Consider the following 19,035-nt stretch of genomic DNA (forward strand, 5'->3'; position numbering starts at 1 on the left):
CTTATTACAGGTTCTTTATTTGAAAATCAGACCATTTCTTCTAGGCTAAACACTAATTTCAATAACCACAAAAAGCAAGGGTATAGTTTCAATACCTCAAAAAGCAAGAGAATGATTCACTGCCCATAGGCACTGAAAGTATGGGCCCGCTAGGGGATGTTGGGAGTATGTACTTCATCAGCTTTAGAAAAGATAACAATGAAAATATGACCATCATTATTAGAAATAGGTCTCCGAAGATGCCTTGTGAAGAACACACAACAAAAGCCAACAACACTGCAACCTTCATTTAATCAGTAAAAAGGTAAATGCCTACTTTTCCATAACTTCTTCACAGCGCTTCAAAAAACTTTCATTTTTGTACAACAAACTTTGAAATGAAGTTTATGTAAACTAATTGTATGTATCTTTTCTTTACAAGTATAACATTCAATTTAAAAAAGTATAGCTTTTACCAACTTGCTTCATTTGTAACCAGTGAATAGAAGTTAACTTTCACTTGATTGCTCAAAATTCTATGGGTGTCTGTCTATAAAAGGCTTTTTCTGGCGTGCATAATATGAGAGCATACAGTTGTCACACTACTGGCTGGCGTTAATGTCCTTCATTGTTGCATTCACATCCGTAAGAAGAAACTTATTTCGTAAAACTTCAGATATGAGACTAGCAGGATCTTCTTCCTGGACGGAACTTCGACTTCTGCTACACCTGCAACAGCAATTATGAATGTTAGAAATTCTTCTAGAAGAAAATAGTAATTTAACGATCATTATTCTAAGATCTGTCACATCATTACTGCAATTACATTCTTGGATAAAAGACCATCTTTAGAGCAGATCAATTGTAGCCATCTGTGGTGGATAAATGCTCAATTTTGCAAACTTAAGTCCTCAAAATCTTCTCTGGAGGCAAGAATCCTTCCCTTTACACTCTAAATTAAGTACTCCGGCAATTAATTCTCTGGGTGATGATCTCAGAAAGCATTTTTTCACGGTCAAACCCAGATCGAACTACTTAGCAGTCACTTTCCTCATGTGACCAACACAGCCCTGAGGGGATGAACCCCAAATGAACCAATAATCCACATAAAGACTGGTGTGAAGGCCACGCTACCTCGAACAAGTGGTCCAAACAACGTCCATATCTAGTTCAGTGAAACACAGGCAAAATGGATCTCATTCAATTGGTAATGCACCCTTACAGCTACACATTAAAGAAATCTAAGATGGAGCAAACTTATTAGAAAGTCAAAAGAGGACCCCAGCACTTCTAGGACACATACCCATTCCTTGAAGCTGAAAGGGGAACATGAATTTTGCCAAAAATACCCCTTTCAACTAACATTGCTCAAAGTTTTTTCTGGACAATATTTTATATGCTTTTTAGCTGCGAGCAACAAAAATAAATAGCAAGAAAAGTAATTAAAAATTAATCGGAGTTTACAGGTTAAAAAATGCTGCACCCCTATTCTGTGCCGATTTATGAACTGTTTAGCAATGTTACAGCTAATACAGATGTAGGCTGTTAACTAGCGTACACATTTCAATCACCTTTGATGAGAGTACAGTTTGATCAATAAAAAAATATCATACAGTAGTACTCGGATAAAACAAGTTACTTACTGTACACTGTGGATCTCTAGTATGGATATCTTTTATAGATTCTTATACTTGAATCCTCCCAGTTGTCATGGTGGGAGTCCCACGGTAACAGAAGAAATAGCAGTAAGAAAACATCACCATAGACCTCCAAAGCACAGAAAACTCAAGTAACTTTTCAGCCTCATTTTATAACATCCAAATTTCAGCCAATCACAGCAGCGACCTTAAGGTTTCCTTTCCCACAGAGCCACCAGACCTCAGATTTCAAGCACAAGTGTATAGGTATACAAAACTCGGAGGTACTTGGTGAGCCTAATTTGGGAGGAGGGAGGGTCGCATCTGAATCTATTAAATATATCAATACTGAAGAACCATAGTGTACAGGTAAGTAACTTGTTTTCTCTCCAGTATTGTATCTTTTATAGATTCACATGCTTGAATCAGACTAGTAAGCAGTATAAACACAGTAAGAGAAAAAGAAAAGGTGGTGGGGGCAAGCGAACCATCCCACCATGACAAATTTGTAGCATCATAAAACAAGTGGAGGAGAATAATAAGCATAACATTTACAATCAGTATGTAAAGAACATAAAAGGCTAAAAGCTGCCTACCTTAGGCAAAGAGACGTCAAAGTGTAGTTTGTCCAACAGCGATATCTGCCTTCTTCCAACCATCAAGGCAGTAATGCTTTATGAAAGGTGAACGTTCGCCCACGTTGTCGCCCTGCATAAGTCAGGAAGGGATGCTCCTACAAACAGGGAAGAGGAAGTCGCCACTTTCCTAGCTGAGTGAGCATGTGTTTTTGCAGGAAGCGGGCGGCCAGCTTTTTCATGACAGAAGGTAATTGTTGAGGTGACCAAATGAGCAATGCTGGCACGTATCAAGGCTTGTACTTTCCTAGGTGCCAAAAAAGGGATCAGTAGCCGAGAGGATTTGCGGAAGATCTCTGTTCTTTGTAGATAACATTTTAAACAATCACGAAAATAAATGGAATTAGCACACATCAATTATAAATCTTATTTAAAGTTCATTAGAACATCAAGTGTCCATGATGATTTGAAGAAAAAGCAGGTTCAGATTTTTCTTATGATCACAGAAGATTTTCTTTATTGATAAAATGTTTGGTTGTTAAAATCCAGTGTTCAAAAATTTCATTTAGCCAACACGTTTAGTCTCAGGAGAGACAGGGCTCAGAATTATATACACGTTGTTTGTTCATATTCCATTAGTAAAGAGAAACTCTAAGACACAAATAAAGTGCCATGGTAATCATCTTCGTATGATGAAGATAATGCAGACAGTAGCATTGGTAGGCAGGGTGGCCAACAGCAATGATCTCAGCGCCCGTGCGTGAAGCTTGCAACTGAACATATTTATCAATAAAGAAAAACTTTTGCGATCATGAGAAAAATCTGGACCTGCTTTTTCTTCAAATCATCATGGATACTTGATGTTCTAATTAACTTTAAAAAAAGATTTATAATGGATGTGTGCTAATTCCAATTCTTTTCGTGATTGTTTTTGGGGTTTAACCCAATAGGAAGTGGTTTTCTAGCACCATCACCATACTGTTAAGCCACTTTTAGTGACAGGTGCAGGATCACTGATACAACCCTCTTTGTGTTTTGTTCTCCAACATTTTAAACAACGTTTAATGTCCAGTGAATGCAACACCCTTTCCGCTGCTGACGATGGATTAACAAAGAACGTTGGTAAGGCAATCGGCTCATTCAGGTGGTAAGTTGAAGGCACCCTAGGTATAAAAGAAGGGTTAGTACGTACGATAACCCTGTATGGCAAAAATTGAAGATACAGTTCTTTTATAGTGAAAGCTTGGATTTCACGGATATATGTCTGGCTGACGTAATGGGCAAGAGATAAGCCACTTTCCAAGAAAGGTACTTTATTCGCATTTGTGTACTGGCTCAAAGGGAGAACGCATTAGTTGTGACAGGACGGTGTTTAATTGCCACAGAATTGGAGGCTTAACAGGTGGAAAAGCTCTAAAAAGTCCCTTCATAAATTCTTGAGTCGATTAGACCACAGGGAAGCTTGATTTGGCATCTTCTATAGCTAGAAATCGAAGCAAGGTTAACTCTCACTTAAAAGTGAAAAAGTCCTGATTTTGCTAAGTGCAAGAGATAAGGCAGCACCTGCTCCGGAGAGGACGAGAACAGATGTAATGCTTGTGAGATACACCAAGCACAGAATCTCCTCCATTTAGCTATCTAACATTTCAACTAGGAATGAGCTCCAGACTTTTGTAGTATCGATAAATACTCCTCGGAAAGCATCAAATTCCCATTTTCAGCATGGTGAGGAGCCAAGCCGACAAATGAAGAGAGGAAATTTGTGGATGAAGCACTTGGCCCTGGTTCATGCAGAGAAGATCCTCCCTTGGAGGAACGAGAATAGGAGCACACTCTAATAGGGGATGCAGCTCTGTGTACCAGAATTGTCTTGCCCAAACTGGAGCAATGAGAATGAGCCGACAAGGCTATTGCTTTGTTTTCTAAAGTACTCGCAGAATGAGTGAAACACGGGAAATCAATAGGCAAAGATCCCCGTCCAAGGAAACTGGAAGGCATATCCCCACGAATTTGGAAGAAGATGTCCGTTTGCGAAAAGCAGACACTTTTTGTTGAGGAACGTAGCAAACAGATCTAATGTTGGGTAACCCCAGGATTGAAAAACCACCTTCAAACGCTGGTCGTTGAGCTTCCTTTTTCGACACAGTTTGGAGGCCCTGCTGAAAGAGTCTGCTTTCGCGTTATCACCCAGCATATGCTCCACTCGCAAGGAGATGTGGTTGACAAGGAGCCATTCCCATATCTGTTGAACAAGAAGGGAAAGCACTCGAGATCACGTGCCACCTTGTTTTTGGAGGTAAAACATTGTTGAAATATTGTTCGTCCTGACACACCCTTGATCCGAGGCAGGAAGGCTTTCAGTCCCAGAAACACTGCCTTGAGTTCCAGAATGTTTATGTGGCACTCCGATTCCGGTTTGGACTACTTGCCATGAACCTGAAATTCTTGAATGTGAGCCCCCTCATCTGTCCATGACGCATAAAAGGTCATCACCAGCTGTGGCACAGAGTGAATGAAAGAAAGGCCTTGCAAAAAGTTTTCCTTGACCATCCACCAGGACATTGCTGCTGAAATGTGAACCTTGTGGATGAACAAGCCTTGAGACCGAATCCACTGTTCAATGAGCTGCTCCTGCTGCGGTTGCATGCAGAGCATGCAGAGCCGGCAATTAGGGGTGAGGGGGATGCAAGAGGACATCATCCCCAGCATGGACTTGTACTGCCTCACAGAAATTAACTTTTTTGTTGAAAGAAGCTTTGTTGTACCCAGAATCTGCATTATTCTTTCTTGAGGGAAAGGCCTTGCCCAGATCTGTCTCGCGAGACATGCACCTAGAAAGACCAACGATTTGGCTGGGATAATGGACGATTTTCCCAGATTGATGCGAAGACCTAAAGACTGCAAGAGAACCCGACAGGCTCTTGTTAAAATCTCTGCCGCTTGAAAAGACTGAGCCTTTATGAGCCAGGTAAGGGAACACCTGGTGACCTGAATGTCTTAAAATGGCCGCTACCGGTGCCATGCACTTGGTGAACACCCTGGGAGCCGATTTCAAACCGAACGGAAGCACTTTGAATTGGTTATGGCACCCTACTACTTTGAACCTTAGACATTTTTGCTGCAGAAGGTGAATGGGAATATGAAAATAGGCGTTGAGGAGATCAAGAGGGGCCAGATAATTCCTTTTCTTCATGAAAAGAAGAATCTCATGAAGAGAGAGAGTCTTGAACTTGTTCAGATTTCTGAGGCCTGTGACCTGCCTCCATATATTTTTGGATGAGGAAACGTGTATGGCTGGTAGGTACTCTGCGGATATGGCTGGTACCGCTGTTGAAATTGCGGAAGGGATAAGTATTGCCCCTGCACTCTACCCCGAAATGACTGAAAGCAACGCGGTTGGTGATTGCCTAAGGCTTTGGCCGTGTCCGTGCCAGTCTTCATAGATTGTGGCGCCTCGTCTATGTGCTTACAAAAAAATCACTCTTCTTCGAAAGGCATGTCTAAGACCTTGCCTTGGACCTCTGGACGAAAGGTGGTTGCCTTTAGCCATCCCTGGCGATGCAGAACCCTGCTCTTGCCATCTGGCGAAACACAATGGATGAAACGTCTCTGGCTATTTCAATGAGCTCTGAAGACACTCTTTCTCCCTCCAATAGAATATCTTTAGGCTTTTTTCTATCTTCGGGAGATACCCCAACAGGATAGAGAGGTCTGACCACATCTGCCAGTCATATCTCCCAAGAATAGCCATGGCATTAAAGGCTCTAAATGCAGAGAATCTTTACTAATGTTGGGCGGCGGCCCTACTTGTCCAGTGAGGCTGTGCCTGGAGCCGCTGAGTCCGGCCTCATGTGAACAATCAGGCTGCAGGTGAGTCGTCAGGCGCCTTGTATTTCTTTTGTCCAGTTTTGGAATGACAGCTGGGACGGAGGTAGGTGTTTTCATCAGCTTCAGCCCTTCTTGCCATGGAAAGTCAACTATAGCGATTGCACTCCCTGAACGTGGAGTGCCTGGCTTAAAATCACATAGAAAACATTCAGAGTGTTTAGCTGGCATTGGTAAATCAAAACGTTTGGAGGCACGATCTAGAAGATCATGAAATCTTCCAGTATCTGCAAGAGGGGGATCCGCAGAAGGAGGGATGAGTGATGGTGGGTTAGGGGCTATGTAGTCATCCAATTCTTACCAGACCTCTATTCCTGTTTGTATTTACCAGTCTTCTGTCTGAGCATCCCGAGTACCCTCTGGGATGACTATAGGAGGAGGTCGGGTCATTTCCCTGGTGGATTTGGTAGTGCTTTGGCCCGGAAGAATTGTGGGTACCTCTTGGGGAGGTAAAGGCCTCTGAAGAGCATTTGTGTCCGGAAAACGTCTGTAATGGTTGTCAATCCTATGATGGAGATCAGATACCAGTGACACTGGAACGTTCATTGATGGTTCCCTAAACCGATGACCTATCATCATAAAGGCAAAGTTCCAGGAAGGAATCCGGCCTCTGCATGACAGATGTGTCTCTTTCTGCAAAAGAAAATACCCCTGCCAGGTAAGAAGATTGATCTTTGTCCTCAATGTCCTGATTATCAGAATCTTGCCACTTGACCCTTAACTGTGATGGACTGTATGCTGGGCCAAACATACTTTCATCCTCTGGCTCTTGGAATTCCAAAAGGTGAGCAGGAGGTAAAGGGGATATATTGGAGGAATCCTGAATCTGACTGGGCTGAAGGAGACTAATTTATCCCTCTGTCAATGGTCCAGTCGGCTGGCTCGATGATGGTGCAACCGCCGATGCAATAGTCTGCGGCACCGTTGGCGGTGCTTGGACTGCTTTTGTCTGCAGAACAGTGGTCGACGGTGAAATTCTCATTGATGGTGAAGGACTGGTCGACTACGTCGATACAGTCGACGATGAAGCCATCAACGGTGAAGGTACCTCAGGTCTTCTTGAGAGTGGAATCGTAGACGACGATGCCGTCGACAGTCGAGAGACTGGTCTCCAAGAGGAGTCAGAGAATCAGACATAGGAGCTGAAGAAGGCTTTGAATCCTCAGTCTGTGGTTTCTTGTGGTGTTTTGGTTCAGGTTTGTCCAGGGACTTAGATCTCTTAGAGTCTCCATGATGTGAGGAAGGACTGGCCTCCTTTCTTTTCCTTGAGGAAGAATGGGCCTTTTCCTCAGGTTCAGACTCTGAGAGGGAAGAGGCCTTCATCTCTGTACCCAGAGTAGCATCTTACCCTCCCTGTCATTGAGGGTTTTGGCTGAAAAAGTGCGGCAATGCTTGCATTCCCTGGGTTTGTGGTCAGGCACTGTTTTTGGGGGTCTACAGAAAATAGCCTACACTTCACAACAGGTGAACAGGGCCTAAACAGCTCTTTTTTAGGCTCTGGCATCTTAAGAGTAAGGAAGGGCAAACGTTTAAAGTCCTAAAAATACCTTGAGAGTAGCAAAAGCTGAGACTGGAGGTCAAAAGTTGAAGAAATACTGTAACTGGGCAGATCTCAGGGAGACTCCCTATCACACGACGTGGGGTAAGAAATCTGAGGTATGGTGGCTCTGTGGGGAAGGAAACTCTGAGGTCTCTGCTGTGATTGACTGAAATTTGAATGTTCTAAAATGAGGCAAAAAGTTACTCAAGTAAGTTTTCTGTTCTATGGAGGTCTATGGTGATGTTTTATTACTGCTATTTCTACTGTTTCTGTGGGACTCCCACCCTGACGAGGGGGAAGATTCAAGCATGGGAATCTATAAAAGATACAATACTGGAGAACTGCCTTTCCTGGAGTAGTTTTGTTTTCTAAGTTTGCATTTGGCTCTTGACAAAACCACAAAATCTTATTTCCAGGTGTTTAGTGTTGGGATGGCTTGCGGTCTTTATAATTCAGCAATTTATCAATTTGCGGGGGTTAAAACTAGCTCCACTATTTTTATCTGTTGTCCGTACCTTTTCTTAGGACTGTCTTGACAGCCTTGTTTATTGTGACTAATTGATGATAAAGTATATAGGCCTGATAAGCTCATTGGAAAACAGTTATGCCAGATGCCGCAGATATGATCTGTTTATTATGAAAAGCTATGACAATGGCAGTACGCCTACTGTGAAAAGTTTATATTAAAGCCAATAGGTCATCAAGGGTGTTTTGGTATTTCACAGTGTTGAAGCACAAAGACCGGTATTTTGTTATATAAACATCCCACAGATCAGTTATTAGTTTTTAGGGTAGTAGAAGATCTGCACAGTGATAATCCTTGTTAGACCCTCCTAGGAGTGAGTGTGCCAGGCTTACTTGCCTGCCAGGATCTTGTAATACAAGTATAACATACACATATGCATATACGTAAGATAGGTTTGGATTAACCCTCTAAAATCTAAGATAAATAGTGCATAAAGCTTTAAAAAAGCAAAGGATTCTCTTAAATGTGGGTAAGTGCCCTTCTCAGTTTTTCTATAAGGTAGAAATGTATAAAGTAATGGAATTTTTGATTCTTTTGAGCTATGGCTTTTCGTTTCTTTTCTATTTTATTGGCAGTATATAGTCTTTTTATAAATCGGTTCTTTCTGGAAGGATTAATGTGATAAACTAAAAACTGTTGCCATTTTTGGAAGGATATTGCTAATCTATTAGCACCTGGGGAGATTTGATTAAGGTAAGCAGATGCGCAGTGAGTGGTCAGAAAACAGTTTAGCATCTCAGACTTGTAATTTGGTGACTTGGATACAGCCATTTTGGTTTAGCAGCAATGCATTTGTGCTAATAGCAAAATGGTTACACACAGGAAAAGTACTTCGGATTGGATAAATAGGCAGTTAGATTCCCTATTAAACAAGGTATCTTATTTGAAGAGATTTGATTAATGCAAGAGGATACACTTTGAATAGTCTGGGAACATGTGTGCGTAAACCCAGAATTGAGAGATTCTATTTAAAAATACATCATGCCACAATGGTGATTTATTTGGCTAAATGGTAATTAAGTAAAATCAGTCGCAACAGTTAGTACACCAAGAATAATTTCCCTAACAGAAGATTAGGATTTTATTCGAAGTTATTGTTCCCTAATTTACAGGATCACACCAGATCCTCACCTGTCAGAACGATCACTAGTTGTACCAGAATCAAAGCGATGTATATAAAATATATAGTATTGCAGCGTGAATACTTTTCTGGACTCACATGCTATGCATTATTCTGCCATGCAGTGGTTGGGTCTGGAATAGTCTTTGTTGAGCAGAGGGATATGTAATAACTATAACCTTGTACTTGCATACTGCGCCTGTGTTTTTTATGTTTAGGTAGAGCGGATTAAGTATGCTCCTTTTAATTGAAACAAACTCACACTGCTACACGTTTGAAATCAGTTGGATTAAGTCTTTCCTCATCTAAAGAACCCGGAGGATCCATCTCCTAGCTTTCATCTCTGAACCCAAGGAGATCACCTGCGGTGTCTCCCAGGGCTCATCCCTCAGCCCCACGCTCTTCAACGCATATATGATCCCGCTGGCCAACATAGTCAGATAACATGGTCTCAACAGCCGAACACAGACAAGACAGAAGTACTGATCTTTAGCAACAGCAGTAACACATAGAACGACTCCTGGTGGCTATCAGACCTAGGACCCGCCCCCACGCCAGAAACCTTGGAATCATAATTAACAACAAGTTCACCATGAAATTACAGAACAATATCGTGTCCTCCACCTGCTTCCTCCCTCTGTGCATACTACATTTGATATACAGGTGGCTACCCCTATACTCAAAATGCACTGTGACACATGCCTTTATCACCAGCCGACTGGACCACGGCAACTCCCTACCCTACAGAAACTTCAGACCATAAAGAACACAGATCCTCTGCCTTCTCTGATGAACCAACATCACAACCCACCTCAGGCAACTCCACTGGCTCCCCATACAGGAACGAGGCCAATTCAAGCTGCTGACCCACGCACACAAGGCTCTATACAACTTAGGACTCGCCTACATTAACCACGCCTGAACACCCACCAACCGTCGAGAAGACTATGCTTTCCCTCCCTTTCACATATCCATACTCCCCACGTCTACCAAAGCAGACGTGGAGGAATCTCCTTCTCCCACCTCACAGGAAAGACCTGGAACCATCTCCCAACACCTCTGGACCATCACCTTACTTTCAGAAATTCGATTGGCCCACAAGATCTGGCTGGGTCTCTGGGACCTGCAAGCACCTGGATATCCTACTGGGTGATTAACAGTGTTTAATAAATCCAGATTGATTGATAAATAGATATAGTGACACTGCATATTTATAGTTACCAGTTAGGATCCAAAGATTCTATAAATTGTATTGCATCGTCTGGATTGTTGAAAAAAATGCCTCTTTCCTTTTGCCTCAATAGACAGTCTGGAGTGGGGGGAAGTACAGCATATGGGATGTTCATGGTTCACAATTTACCTTTGACTTCATCCAATGTTCCTATTTTTTTGCTTTGTAAGGCCATAGTCTGGGTAGAATGAAATGTCGTTCTAAGTTTATTCAAAGTTCTTTGCTGGTGTGCCACTGCTAATAACTTGAATTTGTGAAAATATTTCTTTAACCCGTTTACTGTGGCCCCGATTTTCCCACAGTGCGGCACTTCCGCAAAACGGGCGGGGCCGCGTCGGCCATTGGCCGACGGCAGCACTGGGGAGGTAGTTCTGCTGTCGGCCAATGGCCGACGGCAGCAAGGAAGGGGCTAAACAAATCATGATGGTTCTGGGAGGTGACCCGGTGGAAAATGCTGGCTTGGTGTCCTTTGTGCTACATCTACATGGAGGATCAACTTTGTATTCTGATCAGTAAACAAGGTGGGTATAATGTCTTCAAGGAAGGAGTTCGAGGGGATGGTTTCTATTCCTTCTGGCAGGCCAATGGGGCACATGGTATTGCATCTCAATCTTTCCTTGAGGCCCATGAACTTCTCTTTAAGCCTCTTCAGTATGAATTGTAAGTTGGCTAATTGAGTTTGAATGGTCCTCCCCTACTATTGTGCGATTCAGCTTGAAAATAAGTTCTCTAATTTTAGCCAGGTCAAGCCTGAGTAAAGTGAAATGATTGCCAGATGGTCCATTTTTTCTGAAACTGACCTTCAGCTCTCCATAATAAATAATTTTATTTCTGTGTTAGATGGAGTCTCAGGATGATCTGTCCTGTGTGCTGGATTGGCAGAGGTGTACATAATGTTTGTGAAGCTGGCCTATACTGCGATTCAAGCGGAATGATGGTAGAGTAGCTTCTGCATTTTGGTGAGTCTCAGAGTACACTTGTTCCTCTATCGCACATTAGCTGCCTTATTAGATCATCAAAAGACTGAAGTGCCTCAAAAGGAGTGTCAAAGAGAAGAAATATCCACAAGTTTTGACACCCTAGTTCAGTTTGCAAACTGGCTGAGCTATATGCCGCCATCTCCATGCCAGACTCCACCTTCAAGATGTAGGATCAGGTCCAGACCAAGGTGCAAGTACCTAACTCTGTATGATAGGGCGGCAATGGATGTGCGCTTATCTATCAATCTATTGGTTGGACTTCGATTCACTTACTTCAAAGACCGCAATAATAGAAGAACTCATAGCTTTGTTGTATAGGCTCACTTTGTCATCTGATCATGCAATCTCCTAACGGTGTGATTCTCTTTGGCTTCACCTTTGGGCCTGCAAGTGTCTCTCAGTGAGTACCCCATCACCTATATGAAGGACTAGCCCTTGCAGCAGCTCTGTCGTTTCTGTGAGAAAGGAGCAATACCGATTTTGATGACCCGCTTGCAATAGCCAAAGTCAGATAAAAACATCGCTCTTCTGGTTTGTCCTATGCAGAGACCCACCCTCCAGGGGTCACCAGCAGCATCTAAAGGGAGGGCACATCAATATCAAGCAGGGCCCCAGATAAAAAGGCCTAATCTGTGCCACAGCAATCCATGCTGTGAAGTGCTTTCATGCCAGCCAACAACAGATCGGACTCCTGGGTTCAGGCCACATCTCTTCACCACCCACCTACAGGGATAGAACAGTGGTGCAACACCAGCCTACAAAATGTTGGCAACCATGGTGCAGACCGAACATAGCAGCCCTGTGAGGCATCAACAGCCGTCAAAACCAATCTCACAGCCACATCAGCATCCCTTAAGAGCCACAAAGCAACAGGCATTGCCGCCAGTGCTGATCTTGCACTGGGGGTTGCAGTATCATGGATAAGCAATTTCAGAGAGTTATAGCACAGAGTTATCAGGGTTTTACTGGCAGCGCAGTGAAGCTGTGCTGGAGTGCATCTGTTCAGGAGTTCTAAGATGCTTCTTTTACATTTTTCCACAGCAACGAATCTGTAACGAAAACCCAGAATGAGCTCTTGCAGGTGAACTTTTATGTGGCACCCAAGAACTTAAACTTATTCAAATTGCCCCAGAGGTTACGAGACAATGTGATAAAGAGGATGATACAGGGGATGATAGAGTTAAGACCTACCACATGAAGCACATATGTGTCTTTGGTAATATTTTTCCAAGCTGCACAACCCACTCAGTGTACAGTCCACTCTTTCACATCAGCACATTTCTAAATGTGATTAAACAACGTATTTTTTCTGAACATACATTCCGTAGTGTGCATACACACAATGCAATTGTTGTTACTTTTGAGTAATAATAAAATTGTTAGTGCCTTGAAATCAGACAGGAATAGGCTTCTTTTACTGAGATGCTTTTGTTGCTATATATATTACCTTAGAACAAACAAAGCAAACACAAGGAATGATGGACGGAGCGCTGAAACTTTTCAGAAACTGACCCCCAGTCACAGTTCTGGGATGAATCCCTCATCATTCATTAACTTCCCCACCCCAGTACCGACCCATCCATTTGCAAATCACTCTTGACCCTGTTCCTCATGAGAACAGTCCAGCCTGAAGTGCCATGCAAGGTGTTCCCTGTACCAGAAAATAGCCACCTGGGACCTTCATCTAACCTATAGGACCCCATTGTGGCTCCCACTGGCTGGTAAGATTCCCCAAACTAACTACTTCAGTTGTTCCTCACCAAACGCTGACTTTTCCAAGTGGTCTGGTCCTGTCACATGATGGTTCAGTACTGGTGGAAGAGCGAAAGCTTTTGAAGTCCTAGACTGGTCACTAGAAGCTTTTCCTAGGGTTGCCCTGCTAGTTTTACTAGCGGATTTGGGAGGACGGAGAACGGAGTGCATGATCATCGGGGTTGCAATGTTGTTTACCAAACAAGACATTGCTCATAAATGGAGAACCGTGAACCCTCCCACAGTGGCTGAATGACGGGGGGACTGGTGTGCTCATGAAAAGCCCATTTATGTGACCTGAGACTACCCACAAAAACATGGGAATATCTGGGGCAAATGTTGGGAATATTATCGTTTTTTATCTGGAGGATTGACCAATTTAAGTATATGAAACAGCGTTTACTGTGACATGATTAAAATGACTATTTTTCACACGTGTTTGGAAAGCAAACAAAAAACAACCAAGACTTTTGCCCAGGATTCGGACATACCAATCTTTGCTCTGCTTCATCCTGTGTATATCCTGCAGAATGCCCATCATGTCAGCAAAACTATTGGACTTTGACATAGACACAGAATCTTCTTCGTCGGCAGCACAACTAGCATCGTTCAGTCCTCGACCACCAAATTCTGATGTTGACGAAAGCAGCATAGAAACTGATGGAATGTCAGGGCTATCCAACTCTTCTTCCTCTGAGATGTCACTGATTACAAACGAGGCGGAGGAATGGACAGGTGATCCAAGACAAGGGAGGGATGACAGGTCTGACCTTTCTGACACTAGATCTGTCATCATTGAAGTGGTACCTGAAGTAAAAGTATATGCAGTTTTAAACAATGTAGCTCTATTAACAGTATGTTTCTATTTTTAAAAAGCTATAATCTCCTTAATATTTTGCAAGACTTCCAAAACATTGTTGTATACTTATTTTAAACAGTACCTGTATTTAGAGAAAACCAGCCAAGAACATGAAATCCATTTTGTTTTAATATTAGTTTTTCTCATTTCCACAACACTTTAAGAACTCATGTAACCGGATGACTCCTTTAAAACATAATGACTGAAGGATCAACAATGTTTGGTAAAAAATTATACTAGACTGCATATATGAATAGTACATGTCCAAAACCAATTAGTGATTCCCATCATTCATTCTTTAATGCAGCTACTTATGCAATATTCAATGTACAATGTACAATGTGTTCATGTATTCTGGCCCACAGAGACTAAAGGGTATGACAAAACAAATAAAACAAAAATAATTACAAATAAGAACTCTGCACAGAGTGGAGAATTTCCTGTGGCATGGGCCAGGGATTTATTTATTTAAAACATTTCTTAAGCGCATCTGTCACCTAACAGGTATCCTGGTATTGAGGATATTGGTAGAGGTTTCACAGCTAATTCCAAGGTTCCCGGAATAGGAAAGACATTCATAATACATTTTACATTTTTTGCCCAGCTACTCTCCCACTTTGTTAGGCATCATACGGTTAGGAGCCCACAACAAATCAAAGGAACCCATTGGTTTAATAAGGAATGTAGTATGGCCTGCAAGTTTCTATCGGATGCGATCAAGGCAGGTGATCCTGTCACAGTACGACCAGCTAGACTAAACTATAGGAGGGCCCAGGAAAAGACAAAGAAAGCATGGGATGAAAGCAGATGGCAGGACCTCAGACTAGCTTGTGTTAGTAGTAGCTCCAAGCAGTTTTGGAATATAGTAAAATGGGGCAGGGGAGGCAACCCACCAACAACGCAAAGTCATGTAGCTCAGGAGCAATAGGCCAACCACTACAAACCTCAATATGCCAGTAGTAAAAATGAGGGTAATCAGGCAGAGCTCCTGCACTTGTTTTATCAAGGCACTCTGTTTGAAGAGTCCGATGTTATTACCGCACTTGGAGCAGTAACTGGTGGAAGAGCACACGGCCTAGATGGTATCTCAGTGGATATATTCCTTCACGACAAGCCAAGATTGTGCAGTAGTTTGTTCTAGTAGCAAATGGAATTGCCCGACGAGCACCAGTGCCCGATTCCTGGAGAGGGGCGGAGATTAACCCAGTTTAAAAAAAGGGATAAATCCCACCCAGGTAACTATAGGCCAAATCTAGGCCTAAAGGAGTCTAATGGACTCCTTGCAAAAAATAATGGGGCAGTTAGTTTTAAATAAAGTTCAATACTGGATTGATGAGCTGGGCATTTTGTCTCTGTTGCAGGCTGAGTTCCGGTCACATACTAATACAATTGCCCAGGTGTTCGGGTTTCTATTCGTGTATTGGAGGACAGTGGTCCTAGGCAAGGGCAGCTTGTATGCTGCCTTTGACGATCTTTAGTCAGCCTTTGACCTAGTGTCCTGCAGAAAATTATGGACAGTACTGCATGAGTTGGGGATGCTTCCCGAACTGCTTCCCCTCTTCCACTTTTCCCAAATTCGCTGGGGCACTCAGGTCTCTCACCAACTGCTTCCCCATAGAGAAAGATGTTCGCCAAGGCCGCCACACTATTCTCTGTGTTCATTAATGGGATTGCAACGTTTTAAGAGTCCAATTCACCTGATCCCCCAGTCCTAGCTGGTGTAAAAATCCCGTTTTTAATGTTCGCTGTTGATGCTTTAATCACCTCAAAAACAGCGAACTGTCTTCAACGAGCATTGAAACTTTGAGGAGTTCTGCTTTTTAGGTGGACTGGAAATTAATGTCTCCAAAACCAAATTCATGTTGTTTAACCCACATAAGGGTTTTAGAAGAGGTATACTCATGAACGATCGCCCCCTAGAACAAGTTAGTGCTTTCACTTATCTGGGGGTTATACTACAGAATGATTTAAGGTGGGATCGACTGCTTGGCACGGCCACGTTGAAGCACCAGCAGCTATACGGAGTTTTACCAACTGAATATAATACCTCCCTAACAAAACCAGTTAACCTGGTGCTCCAAATATACAATATGAAAGTGGTTAGTTCTGCCCTTTTACGGAGTGGTACTTTGGGGTTTGAGAAGATGCCAAAGCTGACAGCAGTAAAAATAAATTATATTCTTACGCAAGATCACGAGCCTCCTGCAAAATACCCCAGTACGCCCATTATTTTACGATTTGGCAGGAAAGCACTGGTAGACTCTGCAAGACTGCGCCCTATATTATTTTGGAGTAGAATTTGGTGCACCCCTGAACAAGCAACCTATGCTACAGGCCTAAAAGATCTAACCAGTGATGAACACTTTCATAAAATCAAGTGGCTAAGGGAGGTTAGAGGAACCTTAGTTCGCATGGGCTTGGCAACACTCTGGGAAAACACCTTAAGTGCCCCCTTCCCATCCAAGGAGACCCTAAAAGAAAAATATTGGGACATGTTTACCCACAATGTTTACAGAAATGGGGGCACGTCCTCCCTTGCAGGCAGTTTTATAGAATTCAAACCATCCCCAAGCCTGGAGCAGTATTGGGACATAGTAACAAAACCTCATGATCAGAAACTATATTTCCAGTTTAGGGTAGGCTCATTACCAATAAAGTCATATACAGCAAAATGGGTCACAGAGGGGGACGGAGCTTGCCACACTTTTAAGGTGCAGGCGGAGTCACTGGCCCAATTGTTCTTTGTGTGCCCCGCATATGAAGGCCAGCGTCTATCATGGTGGATACCTATTTGCAGGACATGGAGTACCAGAAGGAGTGGAGCTGCACAAAGAATATTGTGCACGAATACCTCCGCCCCCATTGTAATTGCAGTAGCGAAATTTCTCGGATGCTCTTGGGTATCAGATCGAAGGGACTCCATGCACTTTGAAGAATTTACAAGCCAATTTTAACAGGAAATAGTTCAGATGTAAAATGCGAATGAGTTTTATCTTCTGTGATCGTACTGTGTATCCTAGTATTAATGTATGTAATTAATTTTTTATTGATCTTATCTCTTAGCATCTCATAGTATTTTAAAATGTGTTATCTCTAATCATCCCGTCCAAAATCTGAAGCATCAAATCATGGTTTTTAAACATGTAGATGTATTGTGTTTTATGGAGTTTGTCGCGTATGTATTGTGCTTTTATGACTTGGACGTCGAATAAAGCTTGTTTGATTGGATTGGATATTGATAGAAAATATAAACGGGCACTGATGTTTGGAATTAACAGGATTTATTGTGAAATGTTATCTGTATTTTATTTGCTTGTTTTGCTGTAACTGTTGGCTATATAACAGAACATTGTACAACCCCTACATTAGAATGGCTGGCCTAAAATTTCAGCCTTCTCCACAAAGCAGCAGGGGGCTACCTAAACATTTCAGTTCAGTCAATACAGCAGTGACAAACACTGACAGTGAGCATGGAATACTAGAATGCCAGTGAAGGATGAAACTGAATATTATGTTTTATTTGTAATGGATAAGCTTATCACCTAGTTTACTTCAAGGCGACGCAATATTCAACAATACAATAGTGGGACTAATATCTAATGCAGCTAATATTATGCCAGGGCAACTGATCCATGGGACATTTCCCTTCTGGCACCTCACTTTGTGGAATCAATGAAGGCAAATGCAGGTGGGGAGAAAATTAAAAAAACATACGAGGCGAAGTAGGGCACAGCAGATCTGAAAATGATACAGGCAGCACCAGAGAGGTGTCACAGAGAAAATCTGTTCTTCGATTGTGGATCACAAGCCTGCGTACTTGGTGGGGCTACCATTCACAACCCCGGACATAGTCTAGTGTTCATGTTAGACCTACAAAAGAGGCTTGGAGAGAGCTGCAGCAAAGTGAATTAAAAAGGTAAGCAGAGAAGAAGGGTGAAATTGAGTGATTGTGCAGACAGATCACGCACTGGCAAGTAACCGGACAATGTGTGCAGCAGTTAACTTTCAGTGTAGTGTTGCCCTGGAACAGTGTTATGGAATTTGAAACCATTTTATTATTACTGGGAAATCGTCCTTAAAACAGCACATCAACTTGATCACTACATCTTAACTTTGGAACTGAACTCTGTAATCAAGACCTAATAAAAAATACCACTATGCGTCTAAATTTTAAGTCACCGCTACCAGGCACATTTTTATGAAAAGCTTTTGTGTTTATGTTAAGCTGCATAGTTATATATTCTTTCTGAAACTGTGCCTTTTTGCAGAACTCATATTACTGGATATAAATTTGTCCTAGCAGGAATTAGGGACATGATTTGAATGGTGTAGCAGGTGCAGTGATCTAGGCGTCAAAGGTTTTAGGAAACCTTTTTTGTTCTGAAAAAAAAAAAAGGTTTTAGGAAACCCACTCGGCAACAATTATTGCGATATTTTACCAATAAACAAGCAGTCACAAGTGCAATTACCTTGCAGGCACTAGGGTCATGATTTGAATGGTGCAGCAGGGCAGTGGCACAGAAGCAAAAGGTCTAGGAAACCCACTGAACACAGACTTTCTATATAGTAATACTGAAAAAGCAGTCAGGAGTGTTTTTTTAGTTGTTTTGTAACCATTGAAATCAAAGTAACACATAGGTATCACTGTAATAAAAGCTGTAAACTATTACACTTTTCTATTTACCTACAACCTATGTAAAATTAAACGCATTTATATGGCACATTTTCACAGTTTTTGTAGGGTCCAAAAATGCTTCAGAATCTTAACACCCTAACACCTTGGCAAGGACATTCTAGAACATTAACACTTCAGCCGTTGTAAACACTATATAAAATACTTCTAACTTACAATATGGTATTCTATATCAAGCATTGGCAAAGCCAAGAAGTCTCGCCTTTACAATACAATGTTTTTTTTATTCTTATCGTACAGCAGCACTAGCTTCAGTGC

At 42.2% G+C, this 19,035-nt stretch overlaps 1 protein-coding gene across 4 annotated transcripts in view; it reads right to left on the minus strand.

Moving 5' to 3' along the window:
• Positions 1-272: 272 nt before the first annotated feature.
• MTFR1L (mitochondrial fission regulator 1 like) overlaps positions 273-19,035 on the minus strand; it is a 152,178-nt gene continuing 133,415 nt past the window's right edge. For all 4 annotated transcript variants that reach the window (XM_086956410.1, XM_086956411.1, XM_086956413.1 and 1 more), the window contains 2 exons: positions 13,717-14,032; positions 273-708 (listed from right to left, as the gene is read on the minus strand). In XM_086956410.1, coding sequence (XP_086812536.1) covers positions 582-708; positions 13,717-14,032 — 443 coding nt within the window. In that variant the 3' untranslated portion in view covers positions 273-581. The remainder of the gene's footprint in view (positions 709-13,716; positions 14,033-19,035) is intronic.

The sequence above is a fragment of the Lissotriton vulgaris genome, chromosome 2_1 (genome assembly GCF_964263255.1).
Source record: "Lissotriton vulgaris chromosome 2_1, aLisVul1.2, whole genome shotgun sequence".
NCBI lineage: Eukaryota > Metazoa > Chordata > Amphibia > Caudata > Salamandridae > Lissotriton > Lissotriton vulgaris.